This window comes from Phalaenopsis equestris, unplaced genomic scaffold (genome assembly GCF_001263595.1).
Source record: "Phalaenopsis equestris unplaced genomic scaffold, ASM126359v1 Scaffold000352, whole genome shotgun sequence".
NCBI lineage: Eukaryota > Viridiplantae > Streptophyta > Magnoliopsida > Asparagales > Orchidaceae > Phalaenopsis > Phalaenopsis equestris.
Window position 1 is genome coordinate 305,393 of NW_018164794.1, and position 19,707 is coordinate 325,099.

Below are 19,707 nucleotides of genomic sequence, written 5' to 3' on the forward strand. Positions count from 1 at the left end.
TTTTCTCCACACATTAATGATTGAAAGTTCCGATTGGGTTCAAAATTATCCGGTTGGTGAAACAACTTATATAGAAGGCATTATCCTTCAGCTTGATTCTTCTCCTCCTCTTGCTAAAGCTAAATGAGTTGCCTCATCAAGACAAGTGCTTTGAGATTCCACCAAAAATGGAAGGTAGGCTGGCTACACTTGCGGCTGAGAGACTGGGTCCTACTGTGATGAAGGAAGGAAGTATTTCTTTGGTGGTGATTGCTCCTTCTATAGTAAATGAATTTTGTTACCGGTTGCTAGGAAAATTGAAGTGGTGAGATGGCCAATAATTATTTTCCTAGGGTTGCAATGCCCAAAATGACGGATAGTTTAAAGTTTTGGGTATTTAATTCAAAACTCTACACCCTTTATGTAGACAGCAGGATTATGTGCTATATTAGGTAATTCTATAGTGATTTCTTCATAAATTCACTAGGATAGAATATACAAAGTATTAAAAAGGTTGATATAGATGAACCAATGAGAATATAGAAGGGAATTCTTGCATGATCAAGGAAATAATTATTTGATTGGGATTCCCATGTGGGGTCCGACGGCTACTAAATCTCAAAAATCCTAAGTTGGGACCACAAACACAGTTATCTCCTTTGAAAGAAAACCTAATCAAATAGACAAATTAGACAAATTGGTATTACGATTTTAAGTACATAACTTAAATAGGGCACTTTATATTACCAAATAATAAAGAGAAAAGTGTGAGAATGGTCCCTCGACTATTTGCATTGGGGTTAAGAATTAAGGTATTCTTAGAAGTTATATTTTTTGTTTTGATTTTTCGGTGATTCTAATCTATCACTAATCTTATTGTAATTCCATTGCAATGAAATTTATGGACTCTTATTTTTGTGATAAGATATTTAATTTTTAAATTTATATATTGATTTGATTGTTTTTTTCAAAAAATTAAAATATAATTTTTACAATAAGTATGTAATAATTAGAAACATGTATAATTGTTGAAATTCATAATAATACGAAATATTTTTATTGAAATGAAATGGGGTATAAATAACCCTTACATGAATCCTAGAACAAAAAAACAATTAAAAAAACAAGAAAAGATTATATAACACCTAATATCTCCAATTAATCAATCCATATTAGTTAGTTGAAGATAAAGTAAACAACATAAAATTGAAAAGAAAATAAGTCTAATCCTAAAAAATAAATCTAAAATAGGAAAGGAAATAAAATTATATTAGGAAATAAATCTAATCCTCGTAATTTCTAACAGGAATAAATTATTTCCTAATATAACTTCTAACACTTCACCTTAAGTTGAAACATAGTTGAAAATCATGTTCAACATGGATTTGAAAACATCAAACAATGGGCGAGAAAGATTCTGTAAAGTAGAACTTAAATTCCTCATCTTGTACTGCGGTTGACTTTGGCTACAGTTACTGCAGTGTCTGTAGGTAGGCAGAAGGTTCCTACAGGTAATGTCGCAGGAGACTTTGCAGGGAAGCGGACAACTGAGGTTGTCTTTAACTACATTTCCTACAGTGTTTGTGGGTAGGCAGAAGACACCTACAAATAATGTTGTAGGGGAGTTTACAGAAATGTAGACAACTGCGGTTGTGTTTAACTGCAGTTCCTGTAGTGTTTGTAAGTAGTTGGGCTCCTACAGGTAATATTGTAGGAAAGTTTGCAGGGAAGTAGACAATCTGCAGCCCCACTAGTTTATCGCGGTTGTCATTGGTTGAGGAAAAAAATAGATAAAAGTTGAGGAAAAGAAACTGTAGCATAAAGCCTCCACCGAAAAATAGATAAAAGCTCTGGATGAGGTTCTGTTGTAGGAAAGGGACTGCAGCGAGGATGCTCTGTAACAGGATATGGTCATTTGCAGAGCAGATTGCTGACATATAAGATTTTCGGTGGCAGAGAAAAAAGACTACAACCTACAGCAAGAGAACCCGCTGTCGTTGGTTTTGTTGAACAGGATATTTCAAGCGAAGAAGTCTGTAGAGAGAGTTCTGGTGCCAGAGAAAACACATAGAAGGACCTACATGGTGATTTCCGACAACATGGAAGAAACCAACGAAGAAGGGTATGCAGGTTGGCTGTCGGGATTCCATTCAAAGATACACCCAGTCTCACCTCTACAATAGGCTTTTTCAAGTCATTTTGCAAGCAAACCATTGATGAACTTCTATGTGACAAGCTTTCCTACATTTCCACAATCAACACATGTGAAATGACAAAAAACGCCACATAGGCGGTTGCAGTCTCAACTTCCTACAGAAAGAAATGGCAGTTGAAACCAGCAGGGGGCAAAAAATAACAAAAATAGCACCTCCCCTCTGTCCATTTTTGTTGCGAAGACATATACGGGATAAAAACTTCTCCTCTTCGGTTGGGAGTGCCACTCGAGAAAGAAAATCACGCTCTCCGAACATCGGTGGCGGCCCTCCAATTGGGAATTTCAAAAGAGAGAGAGAATGAACAAATCACACCCAGAAAATTTTACTGACAGAGATATCTGCAAGAGAAAGGGTGACTAGAAACGCAGCACCCCCTGACGCATGCGCGGGGAAGGAAAATACTGTAGGAGAAAGGGTCTGCGACGAATCAAGCTGCAAGACCCAACGCTGGATTTTTGTGGCAGAACAATAGGAAACGACAAAAAGCGGTGCTGGATTTCAGAGAAAAAACATTGTTGTTTTCTGCAACTGGGAAGAACAGCATTAGAAAAATGTTTTGTTTTCGGGTAAGAACAACGGGAAGGTCCTGCGGCTGGGAGAGTCAGCAAAGAAGCCATCGATACACAGCTCATCAGAGAAGAGTTGCCATTGAGAACGAGAATCGGTCGACAGAGGTCCGGCAGAAGTCTTGCCGGAAAAGGCAGCCGATGAGAGGGCGGCAATAATCCACAGTTGGTTGCCCAAGCAATATACCCTCAACGAGGATCTCAAGCACGTCGTCACTCTAGAAGCGCTCCAGTCTAGCGACAAGAAGGTCCAAGACTGGAATCTCGGGATTGACTCTTTAGCGAAGAGAGGTTCGACGGCTGAAACTACCTGTCGGAAGGATCAGTGGCAGAAACCTTTAGATAACCGGTAGGGAAGAGGGGAACCAACGGCATTTAGGATGAAAAACGACGACAACTAGGGGAATCGTTGGCTATACATCTATACGACAGATATGTAATAGTTCTTTATGGGGGAAAAAACTTGTTGGGCAACCAATAGCAGAAAATTCTCCCCATAACAGATCTCTATGGGAGGAAAAAATAGTAAGAAGAAAATCTGCTACTTGCTTTCTGGAGAGTCGAAGCTCCCGGTTCGGAAAGGGTCAGCCAACAGACCAAGCTTGCAAGGAGAGAAGAAGAAAAATCGTTGTTTCAAATACCAAGACAAGTGTCCCTCCCTTCCCGCACAGAGCATCGTAGGAAGGGATTCTAACGGTTCTCGAAGAAGAACAGATAGCTAAAGTACGAAATTAAATTCTAATGTCATGTTGAAATTCAGAATAATGCAGAATATTTTTATTGATATGAAAAAAAGTATATATAACCCTTACATGGATTCTAGAATAGGAAATACAATAAAAAACAAAAAACAAAAAAAAAAGATATAACACCTAATACCTCCAATTAATCAATCCATATTAATTATTTAGAGATAAAGGAAACAACATAAAATAGGAAAGTCTAAAATAAGAACGGAAATAAATTTAATCCAAGAAAATAAATCTAAAATAGAAAAGAAAATAAAATTATATTTAAAAACAAAAAAAATACTCATAGCTGCTAATAGGAACAATTTTTTCCTAATATAACTTCTAAAAATAATAATTTTGGCCATCCTACAAAAAGCATTTTAGGCAATTAAATTTGTAAAATCAAGTAATCCTGATTATACATATCTTGCAAAGCAACAAAATATACTTTAGATTTTTTAAAATCATAATAAAATTATTATATAAATTTAAAATTTTAACATCTTATAAAAAAAAATAGCTCATAAATTTCATTACATTAAAATTAAAGTAAGATTAGTAATGAATTAAATTTACTAAAAAAAACAAATATATATATATATAAACTCCAAAATACTCCTATTTTTACCGACCTAAATATTAATTTTTGTTAGTTTTAATTGTGGAACTTTTCAACGACTATTAAAAGAGTTAGGGATCATTTTGACACTTTTTCAAAGTCTATGACTCAAATGGTCAGTTGCAAATAATTGAGTGATTATTTTTGGCACTTTTCTCAAATAATAACAATAACTTACACCTTTATATCATCAAAACTATATGTAGGTTGCAAAGCAAGCACCACAGCATATGACATACATTTGGTAATGCCGTGTTATGCATGTTGTGTCATTCAATGTTATATAACATAGAGGAGCCACTAACTTGACAAAGACAATCACCACCATGCTCACAACGCAATGGAGAGGGAGTACCTGTGGGCCAAAGGCATACTATTTTGTGCATTTTCCACGCAAAAAATTTAAGGCATTGGAGGTGTATGAAAAGAAATATAGACTACTTCATTTTGACAAAGCGCAGCTACGTAATATTTATGGCTAATCCACAAGATCAATGACAGATTATGGATATGTTTAGGCAAGATATTGGGCAACGCTCTACTTAATAGTTAGTTCCATACTCGAAGCAACAAATTATCAATTAAATGAATGCTCAGGCAAATAAATAATAAAAGTGCAAAATGTTCAAGCCACTTAAGAGAAAGCTCAGTCAATAAAAGTTAGCTTCAACATAATGTTGTAAAATAATTAATAGAGAAAAATGTCAAAATAGTCCCCTAACTCTTTTTGAGAGGTCATTTTAGTTCTGGTCTATAAAGTGTCAATTAAATCCCCAATTTATTTTCGTATAGCTGAACTAGTCCCCATGGACGACTATTTCAATACCAATGTAAAGAGTATGAGTATTAATTTGGCCCTTTTTTAGACTTTGGAACTAAAATGACATCTTCCAAAGAGTCAGTGGATTATTTTGACACTTACAATTAAAATGTACCTGAACAAGCTCATCTTTTGGTTGAGCGCACCTTGGGACTTGTTCCTTCATAAAAATTTTGATATTAGCTCCTGTCATTCGCCTCATTTCAGCAATAATGGATCCACCTTTGCCAAGCAAACAACCAATCTGCTGTGCAGGCACAAGAAGCCTGGCAGAAACTAATCCTTTGTCCGTGAATGCCTCTGCAAGCCTGGAATGAACACGGAGGACAGCATCTTGCGCTGGGGAGTGCTTCAACTCATAACTCTGAACAAAACAGAACCAGGTAAGAATTGGGGCATTGGAAGAATCATAATCAAAACAAAAAGTATATGTACTACCTTCTGATATTATAGCAAACTTCACAGTTGGTAAAAAATGTAGTTAAAAACACACCTCGTGTGCAGAGATCAAAATAATTCTATCATCAGAATCACCAACAGCATCAATGACTTTTATCGCTGCTCCAGTTTCATTTTGCAGAGATCGCACGATAGCGCCAGATTTGCCAATAACGCTGCCAACTTTATCATTTGTGCATAACAATCTAAAAGAAATCTCTTCTTCAGGAAGCTTCCTCAGACCAGATAAATTATTATCCAGGGTTGGGTTAGATGAATAAGCCTTGTGTTGATAATCAAAGCCATGCGGACTGACCAAGTAACCTCTTTGAGGAAATGAGTCTAATGGTGCATGAGGGATAGGTCCTTGCAAGCTCCCGGTATACGGTTTGGGGGTTGAAAATGTAGTTGCATCTGCCCTGATGTTATCCTGCAGACAACTAGAAACAGCTAGAAGTGCTTTCTTCACAGCAAGGAAACTCCCAGATATCTGCCAGATCAAATAAGCCCGAACAGAAAGGATTTATTCAGCCGAATACCAACAAAGAAAGCTGCATTTTCTGCGCACTTTCTACCCCAGAGCTTTAACTTTTAAACACTTAACAGGTCTATATTGAATTTATTACTATTTTAAAATAAAAGCAACAATAAAAATATTAAATTTGGCGATTGTGTAATGATAAAAATATAGTGCTTTCCTCCATAGAATAAAGTTTTTAAATTGGGCAATTTGAAATCGGTTACAACCTCTTCATTCCAAAAATGAACATTTTGTCCTAATTTAGCAAGTTTCAAAAGTTCATGCTTTCACTAGAATTCAGCTAAGACTCCACGGAATTTCAACCAAAATAAAAGAATAAATAAACAGACACCAACATTAAAAGTCCTCTTATAGGTCTAGAATTATGAATTAAGAAAAAAAAATCACAAATGGTTAAAATCAACTGTTTTTAACAAAACTCCACATCAAATTATCATCGATGTGAATGATTTAACGCCATAAACGTAACATGCATGCCTCTACTAACGAGTTAACAAGCATGCCTCTATTTCTTATATTAAATATAAACTTCTAACAATTTCTATTTTGTAACATCGAAACAATTCAATCAGTATTTTACCAATAAATTGTAATTTGAATATTATATTTCTAAATTAAATTTTAGTTTAAATAAAAAGTCATCAAATTTGTCGAAACCACCTAAAACTTCGACTTTTATATCGGCGTGAAAACTCAAATAAATGAAAAAGCGTAGCATAACAGGTGTTCAGAGCCGTGTAAGCTGCCGCACACTCAGGCGCATGTAAAGGGAGGCACAAGCCCAGCAATTCCCACATGGAAATTTGAATTAAATAAATTCATTCATGCCCATAAAATCAACTATTTTATATCTCCCGCCTCGTTTTTTGAAGCTACGACCAAAAACCAGATCACTAGATTGAAAGTTTACAACAGCACTTCACTGTATCGATCTCTGCGTTTAAAGAATGTTTTCTAGAGCCAAAGCTTGTAGACTACTTCAGGGATGATTGGCTGACTTACCTGAATCAGTTCATCTCCCGCAACGGCGCAAGGCGGCACCGATTCCATGGGAAAAACCCTAATCTTCGCACCGCTCTCCAGGCGGATTTTCTCCACAATCTTACCCCCTTTACCAAGCACACACCCCACATGGCTACCTGGAGCCAGCAGCCGACAAGAAGCCGTTCCTTGGAGCTCCTTGTCCCCACCTTCACCTTCCTCTCCCCTCAATATCAGTTCAAAAACCTTAACAAGCGCCTGCTGAGCTGGCGATGCCTCTTCTTCACTGTCTGCGACTCCCCCTTCCCTCCTCCGGCGCAGAATAGCGTCCGCAACAACGCGGACGACGCGGTCATCGGATCCAAGAACGGGATCCTCAATTTGGACCCAAGTACCGGTATCCTTCTGGATCTGCCGGATAACAGCACCCCCCTTGCCAACCACGCTTCCGATTTTGTCCGATGGGCAGAGCAGGCGGAAGACGGTCTCGCAGGCGGCACCAGGCATCGAAGGCGGGCCGGAGGGCCCGTGGCGGCGCGTCGAGTCGGCCGTGTTGGAAGAATTGGGGGAGACATATGTAGGCTCTGCGCCGCCGGAGGAAGGCGATGAATCGTCGGGGCGCATGCCCGCGCCGGTGGAGGAGCCTTCCATGCCACCTCACTCTCACTCCCCACATCAATTTAACTTTATATGCCTCCTCCAGCATAATATTGACCAATAATCCCAGCTTATTTTTTAATTAAAAAAATATGTTCAGAAATGAACAGAAATATATCATCAATAAGTTGTAAATAAAATAATGAATCTTAAATGGTGTGTATATTGGACATCAAAGATCATTCTTTTTTTATCAATACAGACGCCCTGCATATTTCATGGGCTTAATAACCTCATCAACTCAGAACATACAACAGCCATTGGAAGGATCTGTTGATGTGGTCTACTAACTTTACTCGTCATTGTGTCGGTTGTTTTGTAACGACTGTCGAACTAACCAGCGGATTGACTTCACAGACTCGTTTGGCATATTGATCAATAAGATCATAATGAAAAGGTCACTGCTGGCATCAATGATTAACATATGTTACATCTTTATTTATGAGTTGCTTGACATCCATGTCACAATCTTGGCCTTGGATAATGTGGGCAAACTTTGGACTTTTGACATATTTTAATATTTACTTCAACATTTAGAATGGGAGAAGAATCGATCAACACGTGGGAGGGGAGATGCTTTTTTTTTTTAGAGGAGTGACGTTGTAACTCTCTCTTTTTTTTTTTTTTCCTCGCTAATTATTTCTAGATTTATATATCACCTCCTTTGCTCTTCCCGGGAAAGGATCGTCATAAAAGCATATAGTTCAAGCCTAAAGAGCAAGCCAATTCTCTCTTTTCGCCCTCCTTGCAGTTTGTATCAAATCATGAACAATATGGGATGCAATGTCTTAAAATGATTCAATATTCTAAAAGATGTGGTAAGCATGAAAACTTAGTAAGGAAACCTCTAACAAGAGAAAAAAATAAGGAACACGTGGATTGTACTAGAGAGTTCATGGAGGAACAAATGAATGAGTTAAGGAAGCAAATGATGATGGCTCAAGAAATATGAGAATAAGTTTTCAAATCTCGATCCAAAGCTGAATCTTCAGGATCGCTAATGCATAGACGAGAAGTGCCTAGGCAAGTGTCTTTATCCTCCAAGAGCATGACCTATAGAAGCTCTTGAGCTAAGGTTAAAAGGAGAAGAAAGTGATTAACCTTGCGTCCCAGATGAGGAATCATTTGAATCTTGAGAAGAAGGAGCCAAGAGATGGAGAAATAGTCGAAGACCATTAGATAACACATTTTTAAAGGATATTGCAAACGACAAAGCACCGAGGAAGTTTATGATTTCATTCTTGAAACCTTATAAGGGAATAGCATATTCATTTAATCATGTGGCGTCTTTTGAATAGGTGGTATGCTTAATTTGAGTGGCTGATGTATTTAAATATCATTTATTCTTCATGGCCTTGAAGGAACAGGACATGAGGAAGTTTGCGAGCACACTTAAGCCAGAAAAAAGCACCTAGGCCCACTTGGATATTCGTCAAGCGCCTTTATAGAGCTTGAGGAGCTTCATTATTCGCAATTAATGAGAGATGTTGAAAGTTCGAGATTTTGATTCTGTTGTTTCTCATGTAGCACCAACCTATAGTTTGAGTGAAATGCCACTCAAATACACACTTGGCTTGTAGAAGCCGATGACCCTAGCCAAGCTTTCGAAGTTAGCTAATAATCATATCTCAGTTGAGGAATATAAATCACTGACAAGTCCATCTAAGCCTGGGGAGTTGGAGGAAAGATTCTAAAGACAACCTCACATAAATCACAAAAGTTGTCATTTCGATCGAAGGAATTCTCAAAATGGTCATGAGAGACAATTTCGGTCACAATAATCTCCCAATAAAGATTTGGTCAGGAGAAGACATAAGAATTTGCTAGAATCACCTTAGCTTCCTCCAACAAAAGTGACATCATTGAGAGTGTCAGTGGTCAAAATAGTGGAAATCATCTAGAATGATATTTATTACAAAAAACATCTCTTGTTGGAAGCATCAAGCCATCAATGCAATCCTAATATATATCGGGCATATCATTAGAATCACAATCACGTCATAAAAGAGTACTAAAACCTCAGTGACATCGTCAAATAGTTGATTTGAGCATGAAAGCTAGAAGAATTTGTGGCTTCCGAAGCAAATGCACGTAGGAAGTGGAAGGCACCTGGCAAAGATGATCATTGTCATGATGGTGTGAAAGGCGAACCACTAGTGAAAGATGTGTATCAACTTCATCAACCTCAACATGGCTCACCAAAAACATACTCATCCACTATACAACAGTGGGGCATTCAATCATGGACTTCTTAACACATTTTTAGGCTACCATCAAATCAAGATACACACATCAATGTAGAAAAAATTTTCGTTAGTGCCAAAGAAAAAAAATACATTTATAATGTAATGTATATTGGCTTCAAAAATGCCCATGTAACCAATGAAATGTTGCTAGATATAACTTATAGAGTAGAAAAGGAAAATTAAAATCTATATCGATAATCTTTTGGTGAAAGGCTAAGTTGGTCGAATAGCACATGCAAGATTTGGAGGATATTTTCACTGCTTTAAGAAACTTTAACCTCAAACACAATCATTTAAATTATACTTTTGGAGTTAACTCAAGAAAATCCATAGGTATTTGCTCGCACCTGAAGAGATAAAGCAAAATCTGAGAAGTTTTGAGCCATATAGAACATGTCATCCCCAAAGAACCTCAAGAAAATGTATATTTTGACTGAATGAATCACAGGCCTTAATAGATTTATATTGAAATATAGAGATGGAAGCTCCCCATCCTTCAAAACTTCGAAGAATTTAAAGTATTTCTCTTGAACCGATGAATGTGACCGAACATTCATGCATTTGAAAGCTCCATTATCACCGCATCCTCTGTTATAAACTCTTGAGTCAATAGATGACTTAGTCATTTATATGGTAATCAATAAAGTACAAGATAACGGAGGAACTCATATTAATACTGATCATTTCAGTAAAAAAATATGCGCCCTTACTTCAAAACCCACGCTATACACGTCACAACTTACCATCTATTAAAATCGACATTAACAAAGCTCAATCACTTGGGGAGGTTTCTTAAATAATATGTTGAGTTGAGCAAATTTGATATCTCATATATGCTTAGAATTACGATTAAAGCTCATGTGGTCGCTAACTTTTTTGAAGAATCGGTGAGAGAAGGAGTTGATGTTGATAAAGATAACTCTGGAAACTTTACGTGGGCCTAGCATTTGAAAATCACATAAAATGAGCAGAGGTGGTTCTACAAAGTCCCTTAGGATTCATATTTTATCATTCCATTTAGAATATTTTTTTATACAACTAATAATCAAACAGGGTATAAAGTTAGAGTTGACATGCTTAGATTCATGCTGGGGATTAGAGTAACGTACCTGGTTGTTAAATTTGATTCCCAAATAGTGTTCAATCAAATTAATAAATTATTTGAAATGTAAGATAACATAATACATAGATTCTTAATAAAAGCCAAAGCTAAGCAAACTTGAATACTTTTAGATTGAGCGAATCCCAGGGGAAGAAAATCAATTCACCAACCTCCTTTCTAAGTGAGAAAGCATTGAGAATATATGATTAATAACTCTAGACCAACCCTCGATGGAAGAAGACAAAATCATGTTTTGTTGAGTAAGAGTATGTTGCAATCTAGATCGGCTCAATCAAAGGATAATCATCCACGAGAATCATCTAGGTATAAGGAAAATTACCCTAAAAATTTAAAATTAAATCTATGAATTGTGTAATCATTAATGACGAGTTGTTCAAAAAGTCTTTGATGTTCATTTCACTCAAATGTGAATAGAAAATGAGACAACCAAGGTATTGAAAGAAGTTCATCTAAAGAATGTTGTAGCCACTCCAGAGAAAGAACCATGACAAATAGGATACTGAGGCATAGTTACTACTAGTCGACATTAAAGAAAATTGCTGAAGAATTGTCCAAATGATTCAATATTGTCAAATATTTGCTAGTTGCAACATTTCCATAAGTTACACCTAATAAACAATCTTTGGTCTTTCTCAGCAATAGATCTCCCTATATTATTTCTTTCTAAAAAGGGACAACAAAAAGAAATCACAGTAACAGTTGACTAGTTCTCAGACATTTCCTCGGTCATGCTAATAGATGACAAAAGGACATCTCATCATAGAAAGTAAAAGTGTGGATTTTAAAGTCTTTAATATTTTAATCCTAACATTTTTATTATCTTGAATATTATATTAGGGTTTTGCAACAAATTTGGAATTTTAAATTCTAAGGAGCCTATATTGCATTCATGATTCTCAGACAAAACATATAAAGCAACAGTGAAATTCATTTTATGCATTCAAGCATGCAATAAAGCAGGAAAACAACTAAATCAAAATAATAGGAGGCAGATGCCACTGGGTCGAAAACATATCCCAGAATATACATGTTGAGTCCTAAATCTATACATCAATATCAAATGTAGAATTAAGATGCAGGACATGATATGTTGTTATCGGTTTCCAATCATGTTGTTCCCACGCCAAAATGCATTGGAATTCATGTCTATATCTTATTTCCGATACAGAATTCTCTTAAGAACTCTAAAAAGTACATAAAAAGTAGAAGAAAAAAAAGACTTAATCTATACAAAGATAAATTTAGCGGGAAAGCCAACAAGCATGTAACGTATAATGAGCCATGCCTTTTATTGGGGGAACTAAATAACACAAACAAGTAAATGATTAGTAGAAATTATCACATACTCCCCCTTTCAATAGTGCCTGTGTGTGAGCACATATATAGGCATCACTTCCTGCATAAGTATGCTCTAATATAGGATCATGCATATCAAACGTACAAGCACACCAAAAAACACAAAAGTGACACTTGACTAACACAAGCACATCAACAAAGAACAATAGTCAGAGCCATCAAAAAGACCACATAGCATCCTAAATTCAAGCCCTAACTAACATCTAAATGCACATGGTAAAGTCTCTGGCTACCGTACGACTTTGAATACGTCGTCACACCGGCCTCGTCTTAAGGATCTAAGGGATATAAATCGTGTCACAAGAAAGGGGCGACACTTAAATGACCTAACATGTATAATTTAAAAATGGATGGATAATACTTATAGTAGAAAAAATATTCATTTTTTTTATACTTTAAAATATCAGACCATAAAATACGGGTCTGTGATGCATGTGACATACTTTAGAGTCCTTGAATCCTTAACATATTCATATTGTTTATTGCTCGTGATGTAGAAACTCGCTATGCTCACTAAGACAACATTGCAGACAATGCTTGTTTGAGTAGCATGCCAAATAAATGGGTCACTCTTCTAAAGAGTGGGATAAGCCATCAAGGCGAATGGGTAAACATACAAACAAGCAAGAAGTCTACATTGTGATTATTCGACCGAAGCTCAAAAAAATCACAATGGACATTCAAAAAGGTGAAGCAAACATCATGCAAATGAATGTAAGGATGCTACATGCAACATGACACACACAAATGGGATGTACGGGTAAAACAAGCTATCTATAAAGAGGAATTATGCCTTTTCAAGGACCTGGGGCCCCATGCGACCAACAAACACCAACTACAAATGAATTTGCATCGAGTAAAACAATAAATATGAAAAGGATTTACACCTTATCCGAGAGGCACTCTCAAAGCACAAATGAAAACATGCAAGTTATGCAACAAACATATAAAAACAGTCAAGCATATGAGATGCATAAATGCCAAGCACATGACATGCAAATAATAAGCATACAAGAATGCTAGGTGCTAGACATACTAAGTGATGTGATCCTTACAAATGAGAATCACACACCTAGGTGGACACACATTTTGCCTTGCAAGAGTTTAGTTGCTAGGAAGCGTGAGTCGTGCTTGGTATAATGTGAAATACCTACGACACACTAGGCGACATTTTAGGGAGTGAGATAGAAGACCTATAAGTGAGCCAATTGCTCCCAAAGTGTGTAGTGTTCATCCCCGAGCATATAATGTCATAGGTGGGGAAGACACTTATAAGTGCGGGTACTTAAAGAGACACCACAAGTGGTTGTGCTCAAAGAGACACCCCAAGCATAGACACTCAAAAAGACATCCAAACATACTACATGCAAAGCATACAAGACAAAAACATTTCTCATGCAACGACATTTCGTGGACATCAAAATAATATAAGATTTTCACACACATGCAAATAAACATGCAGTGAGATGCAAAAAGCACACGAACATGCAAGTGATTGGTCAACCGAGATATGACAATCGATCAAATCGAAAGGATAGTTTGATCAATCTATGACAAATGATTAAACCCAACAGAGTGGGTGATTGACCTGGGACGACTGATTGGACGCAAAGCAGGTGATAGATGTGGTATAATCGATCGAACCCAAGAGATCAGGCGATAGGGTTGGGGCAATTGATTGGGCCCATAAAGAAGGTTGATCATGCCAAGACGGGCGATCATACCCATAACGGATGATCGAAGCGGTGCAGTCAATCAAACCTAAAAGATCAGATGACCGGGCTAGAGTGGACGATCAAGCCCAAAGCGAGTGATTGAATCAGTGCAGTCAATCATCCAAAGAGATCGACGATCGGGGCAACTGATTGAGCCCAAAGCGGTTGATCAAACTAGTGGGGTTGATCAGTCCCAAAAGATTGGGCGATCAGGTTGGGCGGCCAATCAAACCTGAAAAAATAAATCGACAACTGATCAAACCCAAAGTAGGTGATCAACACAGTTTAGTCGATTGAACCTAAAAGACCGGGAGATCGGGCATGGCGATTGATCAAGCTCGAAAGAATGAGTCAATCGGACTGGTATGACTGATTGGACCCAAAATGACTGATCGAATCAATGTTGTAGATCAAGCCAAAAAGATTCGACAATTGGGTCAGAGTAGTCGATCAAGCATGAAAAATGAGTCGATCGAGTAGAGATGGCCGATCATATCCAAAGTTAATGACTAAACTGGTGTGGTCGATCAAACCCAAAAGATTGGGTGATCAGGTCAGAGCGATCAAACCCATAAAAATGAGTCAATCAACCCAGGACAATCAATTAGACATAAAGTGTGAGTTTGATCAAACCCTAAAGATCAAGCAATCAAGTCGGGGCAGCCGATCGAGCCCAGAAAAATGAGTCGATTAGGTCAGGATGGCTGACCGGATCCAAAGCATGTGATTGAATTGGTACAGTTGATCGAACCAAAATGATCATGCGATAAGGCTAGGGTGGTTGATCAAGCCCAATAAATGAGTCAATAAGGTTGGATGACCGATTGGACCCAAGGCAATTGGTCAATCGTGACGGAGCGACTGGTCGAACTAAAGTGCTCACATGATCACACATACGATATGCGACATGATCCACAATTGAAAATGCCACAAATAAGCATCCAAGCAATGCAACCCAAAACATTCAAAAACACACAAAACACATTCTAACAACCTTACATAGGTACCTAGAAGTTTAGCTATTAGATTTGCGGCCTAATAGCCTCCGGCTTTGACAGAGAAATATGGAGAACTTCACCCTATGATATTTCTCATAGAAGAAGACTTTCACGATTTGTAGGGTGGACTTGCTATGAATCTTGTTCTGTCTTACAAACCTTCCAAAATCTTGTAGAATTGGCTAGCTACAAAGCTGCTCCAATTCTTCAAGAACAAACTATCCGAACTTTTCTAAGTAAGGTTGTGGACGTCAAAGTCATGGAAAATTTAGGATTCTCGCTCGCTTAGGTATAGATCTAGGACTCACAAGGGGAACTGTCAGACTCGCTATAAATATGTCAAGCAAAGTCTTCCTAACCTACGACTTCCTTTGGGAAATCAACATTCAATACAAAGGCAATGGCCATGTGGACTAGCATCAGCCAACCAACTCGCTTCGTGTCGGTGACCAAACCCACAACACCTAGCAAATCTAGTCATAGGGCTAGATAAGAAAGAAAATGTGGAAGATTTTGTGGATCTCACCACCATAGAGGTTACATACATGTTTCCTCTCGTGGGATGAAGCTCTTCCCGTTCTGTTGACATAGGATAAAGATCTCCTTCCAAAGGAGTAGAGGTTACAGACATGTTTCCTCTCGTGGGATGAAGCTCTTCCTGTTATAGGAGAGAAGCCTACACAAGTCCTTTCTAAAATAAATGAGGAAGCTCTCCTCGCCGGAGAGATCACTTGAGCTCACCAGAGTTCACCTCTGTTGACATAGGATAAAGATCTCCTTCCAAAGGAGGGACCGTGAGCTTGTCGGAGTTGCCCTTCCCCCAAGTTAGGATGAAGCTTTCATAGCCGTACTCTCCGAAAGTTCACCGGAGAAGGACGAGGTCGTCGAAGAAGAGAAAAAATCGTGAAGGAGAAGAAGAAAATGAAGGAGATGGGCTCCCTTGACTCTCTCTTCTTGAGGAAGATGAATGATCCTTCTCTCTTTATCTCTCCTAGGCACCTAAAAAATCTCCAAGTGGAATAAGAATCTCTCCCTTAGCTCTACTTACTAGACCAAAACTTAAAATGAAGTGGAGATTTTTTTTCAAATGTTGGGGGAGAGAAGCTTAAACCAACTCATTGATTAAGATAAAAATGGCTAATGAGGGATACTTAGGGCATGCAAAATGAGGCCAATCCTATGGATTTAACACCCCCATGCATATCTTCTTAAGCCAAAGGGGATCTATATTGTTCTGGCTCGTTTGGGGTGCACCGACGTCAAATCAGTGCTAGAAATAGGCTTATTCGCGATCTGAAAATGAACCGACGCATAGGCATCATGACCCTAACTCCTAGGCGCCCAGGTCGGCGTCAGGCCCCTAGCGCCTACTTTCCGAGGGTTCAAGAAAATGAATGTTTTCAGCGCTTAGGCACCCGGGACTGGCATAAAGGCACCCATTATGGCGCCTAGGCACTATAAAATAGTGCCAAACTTCAATAGGTTCGACTTTAAATGTCTGTGAAGGCATTTTGGGCGCCTAGGAGTGATCTAGCCTCAAAACACTTATTTACATTGAGAGCTCCCCGCCGAAGTATTTTTTTGATCTGCAAGCTATTAGAGGCTCCATATAAGTGAAATGTAGTTCCATATCTTCAAAATTGAGTATTTTGATCAGCCATTTACCGGGAAAATTGTCGTCAATGGTCGCCCTAAGCCATGGCGTTGGTAGGAAATCTTGATCCTAACTTTTTAACAACGCACATAACAGGACTCCATTACTTCCCTTGGTCACGAGAGGCTCCATACGGATGTGCGGTGACTTCTAAACACCATAATGGACACCAAATATGTTCCGTCTCCTGAATGAGCCCCTTCGATTGCGATTTCTCCATGGTAAGGCTAAATCATTGTTAACTTAGTTTTGTGCCCCAAACAAGTGCTAGAGAGTCCATGATGGGTGCCTTAAGTTATGAGATGCTATGGACAATTTGTAAACTATCTCAAGTCGTGTGGTTGGACACCCCACACTCGTGACATCAAAAGTGATGACAATAGGTCGGTCTCAAGCACAAACTATGGTGCCATTACATTGGCTACATTGTCAATTCTATAGAGATTCTTATATAGATTTACCTCAAAGCGATTTTTTTTGTGTCAGGTTAGGGCCAACATCTTATTCTTGATCCGATGTTTCCTAGTTTCAGATACATCTAGAACACATGTACGCATCGAATATTTACCATTATTGGAAGATATGAATATATTTAGACAATATTCTTTGGGTGGTGCAGTTCTAGCATTTCTTTTGAGAGAATTAGATCTGGCTACCATGCCTTCCCGTGCAATAATCGGTGGATGTCTGCATTTGTTACGTGGGCATGGGTGCATTTATATGTTGGTCGACTAACTCTTCATGTTCCAGTTCCTTAGGAAATAACGAGCAAATCCCTCAGGCTAAAGTACAAAATAATTTTTTTTGTTTTATGCTTAAATACACTAATTTTTTAATTACATTAAACTCATTATTATAAATACAATGTATGTAGAATGAAGGGTAGGTACGAGACGTCTTGGTCCAAAATATCATGTCGTATGGAGATGAACTTGATGGACTTAGATAGAGTCAAGCATACTAATCATTTTTTAATTAATCTAATAATCTTGATTTAACTATATATGTTAGCTATATTTAAGTTATAATCTCATCCGCACGACCTCTGGACACGGTATATATATATATATATATATATATTGTTAACATGTATTTTGAAAGCATGAACATTTTTACTGCACGCATTTCGCTAATAAATTGTAAGCGTGTTTGAGTGCCACCTTTCTAGATCGTGTTATGCGTAAGTTTTAAAGCACCCAATCAATAAACATTGAATTCACCAAACAAGGTTTTCAGAAAGTTAATGGGCACTGCAAAACAAAACTTAATTGGGAGCAAGATCATAGTAAATATATTGAGATATGAAATAATTGTTTTGACATTTATTTTGCTAATAAGCCCAACAGAAGGAGACGAGAAGGAATAATTATATCATTATTTGTAGTGGTGCCGGTCTTGGGCTTTGCCTTACTCAGCGAAGTCTCTAACTTAGTCTCTTGAAACATATACACACCGACACCAGGAGAGAGAATAGTGTTTAGCTTTTGCATTCTTTTATAACTACTATTATTTTGTTTATAATACATAATAGTAATATGAAATTACTAATCCTACAGCAGAATTCTCTTATTGATATCGAGAACTTCGCCGAAATATATGAAGGAGATCATGGATCAAGAGCTAGTTACATGAAACAAGATTACAACGAGATTTTAGAGCTATCACACAGAGTGGAAGAATCAATGCACATTAGTTACACGACTTTTGATTAGCCTAGTCGACATGATTTTGAAGCAAGGTTGTCTCATGTCACATATGTCATACCACAAAACCCCGTAAATCAACCTCCGATGCTTCATGTCGGTCATATTCCTTCGAAACGAGGCGATTGACAACAAACACTTAAAGGAGGACTTCTATTAGCAGAACATAAATATATTCATTTCAAGGAGCAAAAAATCAACAATATCCAAAGACATCTACTTATCCTGCCTAGTCAGGATTTGCAGGACACTCCGGTTATATAGAACCTTCCAGATATGCAATACCATTATCATTTGAGGTTCCATCATTTGACCTGCAGCGGACAACTGCTAGTGGGGGAGACTTCGATTGAAATTGTCAAAACATTTCCACGTGTACGTCTATTTCTGACATAGGCATGAATTTAAGTACACCAAAATTATATTCTCCGCCAAATTTTAATGACAAATTATTAGATGTCACGAAATGCAACAAATGACACATTTGAGAGCGATTATATTGAAAAGAGCTTCAAGAACATCATTTTATCGACTAACTCGACCACCGTCTCGATATACACATCACTCAGGCGCTATCCCACCCTGACTTAGAAGATAATATATATTATTTAAAATGTTATGTTAGTTGATTCAATTTGTTCAATTTGTTGAATTAATTTAATTTGTTTCATTTTGGAAATACTTCAATTTGAAAAAAAATTTACCAATTTCGAATTTTCTTAATTCATTTAGCTACTTCAAATATATATTTTTTATTTAATTAACTATTAATTATAATTTATTAATTAATGTAGAAACTAATTTTAATATTTCTTTGTTTATACAATAAATAATAATAATATTTATAATATTATTTAATAAAATTGGCACCCATAAAAAATTTATATACCGATTATTTATAATATTATTTAATAATAATAATAATATATAATTAAAGAAATATGGAGGCATCTACTTGTGCGACTGCCATTTTTTTAAAACATAAATTTGGGTGCTTCAATTACTAGTTTGATTTATTAAGATGATTCTTTATATAATTTAATATTTTTTTTTGAAATAAAGGTAAAATATTATTCTAACGTAAAGTTATATTAGAAGTCCATTAATATACAAATACGTGGAGGTGATTAAAAAAAATCATTTTAATTTAGGAGAATGTTCATGTTATCTCACATTATTTAAATATTATTATGATATTAGAAGTCCATTAATATATAAATACGTGGAGGTGATTAAAAAAAAATCATTTTAACTTAGGAGAATGCTCATGTTATCTCACATTATTTAAATATTATTATGATGGTAGAATGTTATATAAATATCACTACCTTAATAATGTGAAATAAAAAAGTAAAAATATTTTA

At 37.0% G+C, this 19,707-nt stretch overlaps 1 protein-coding gene across 2 annotated transcripts in view; it reads right to left on the reverse strand.

Moving 5' to 3' along the window:
• Positions 1 to 7,576, reverse strand: part of LOC110026112 (KH domain-containing protein HEN4-like) — a 31,362-nt gene extending 23,786 nt beyond the window's left edge. For both annotated transcript variants that reach the window (XM_020726909.1, XM_020726910.1), the window contains exons 1-3: positions 6,913 to 7,576; positions 5,425 to 5,859; positions 5,047 to 5,295 (exon numbers count right to left, since the gene is read on the reverse strand). In XM_020726909.1, the coding sequence (XP_020582568.1) occupies positions 5,047 to 5,295; positions 5,425 to 5,859; positions 6,913 to 7,542 (1,314 nt within the window). In that variant the 5' untranslated portion in view covers positions 7,543 to 7,576. The remainder of the gene's footprint in view (positions 1 to 5,046; positions 5,296 to 5,424; positions 5,860 to 6,912) is intronic.
• Positions 7,577 to 19,707: the final 12,131 nt, after the last annotated feature.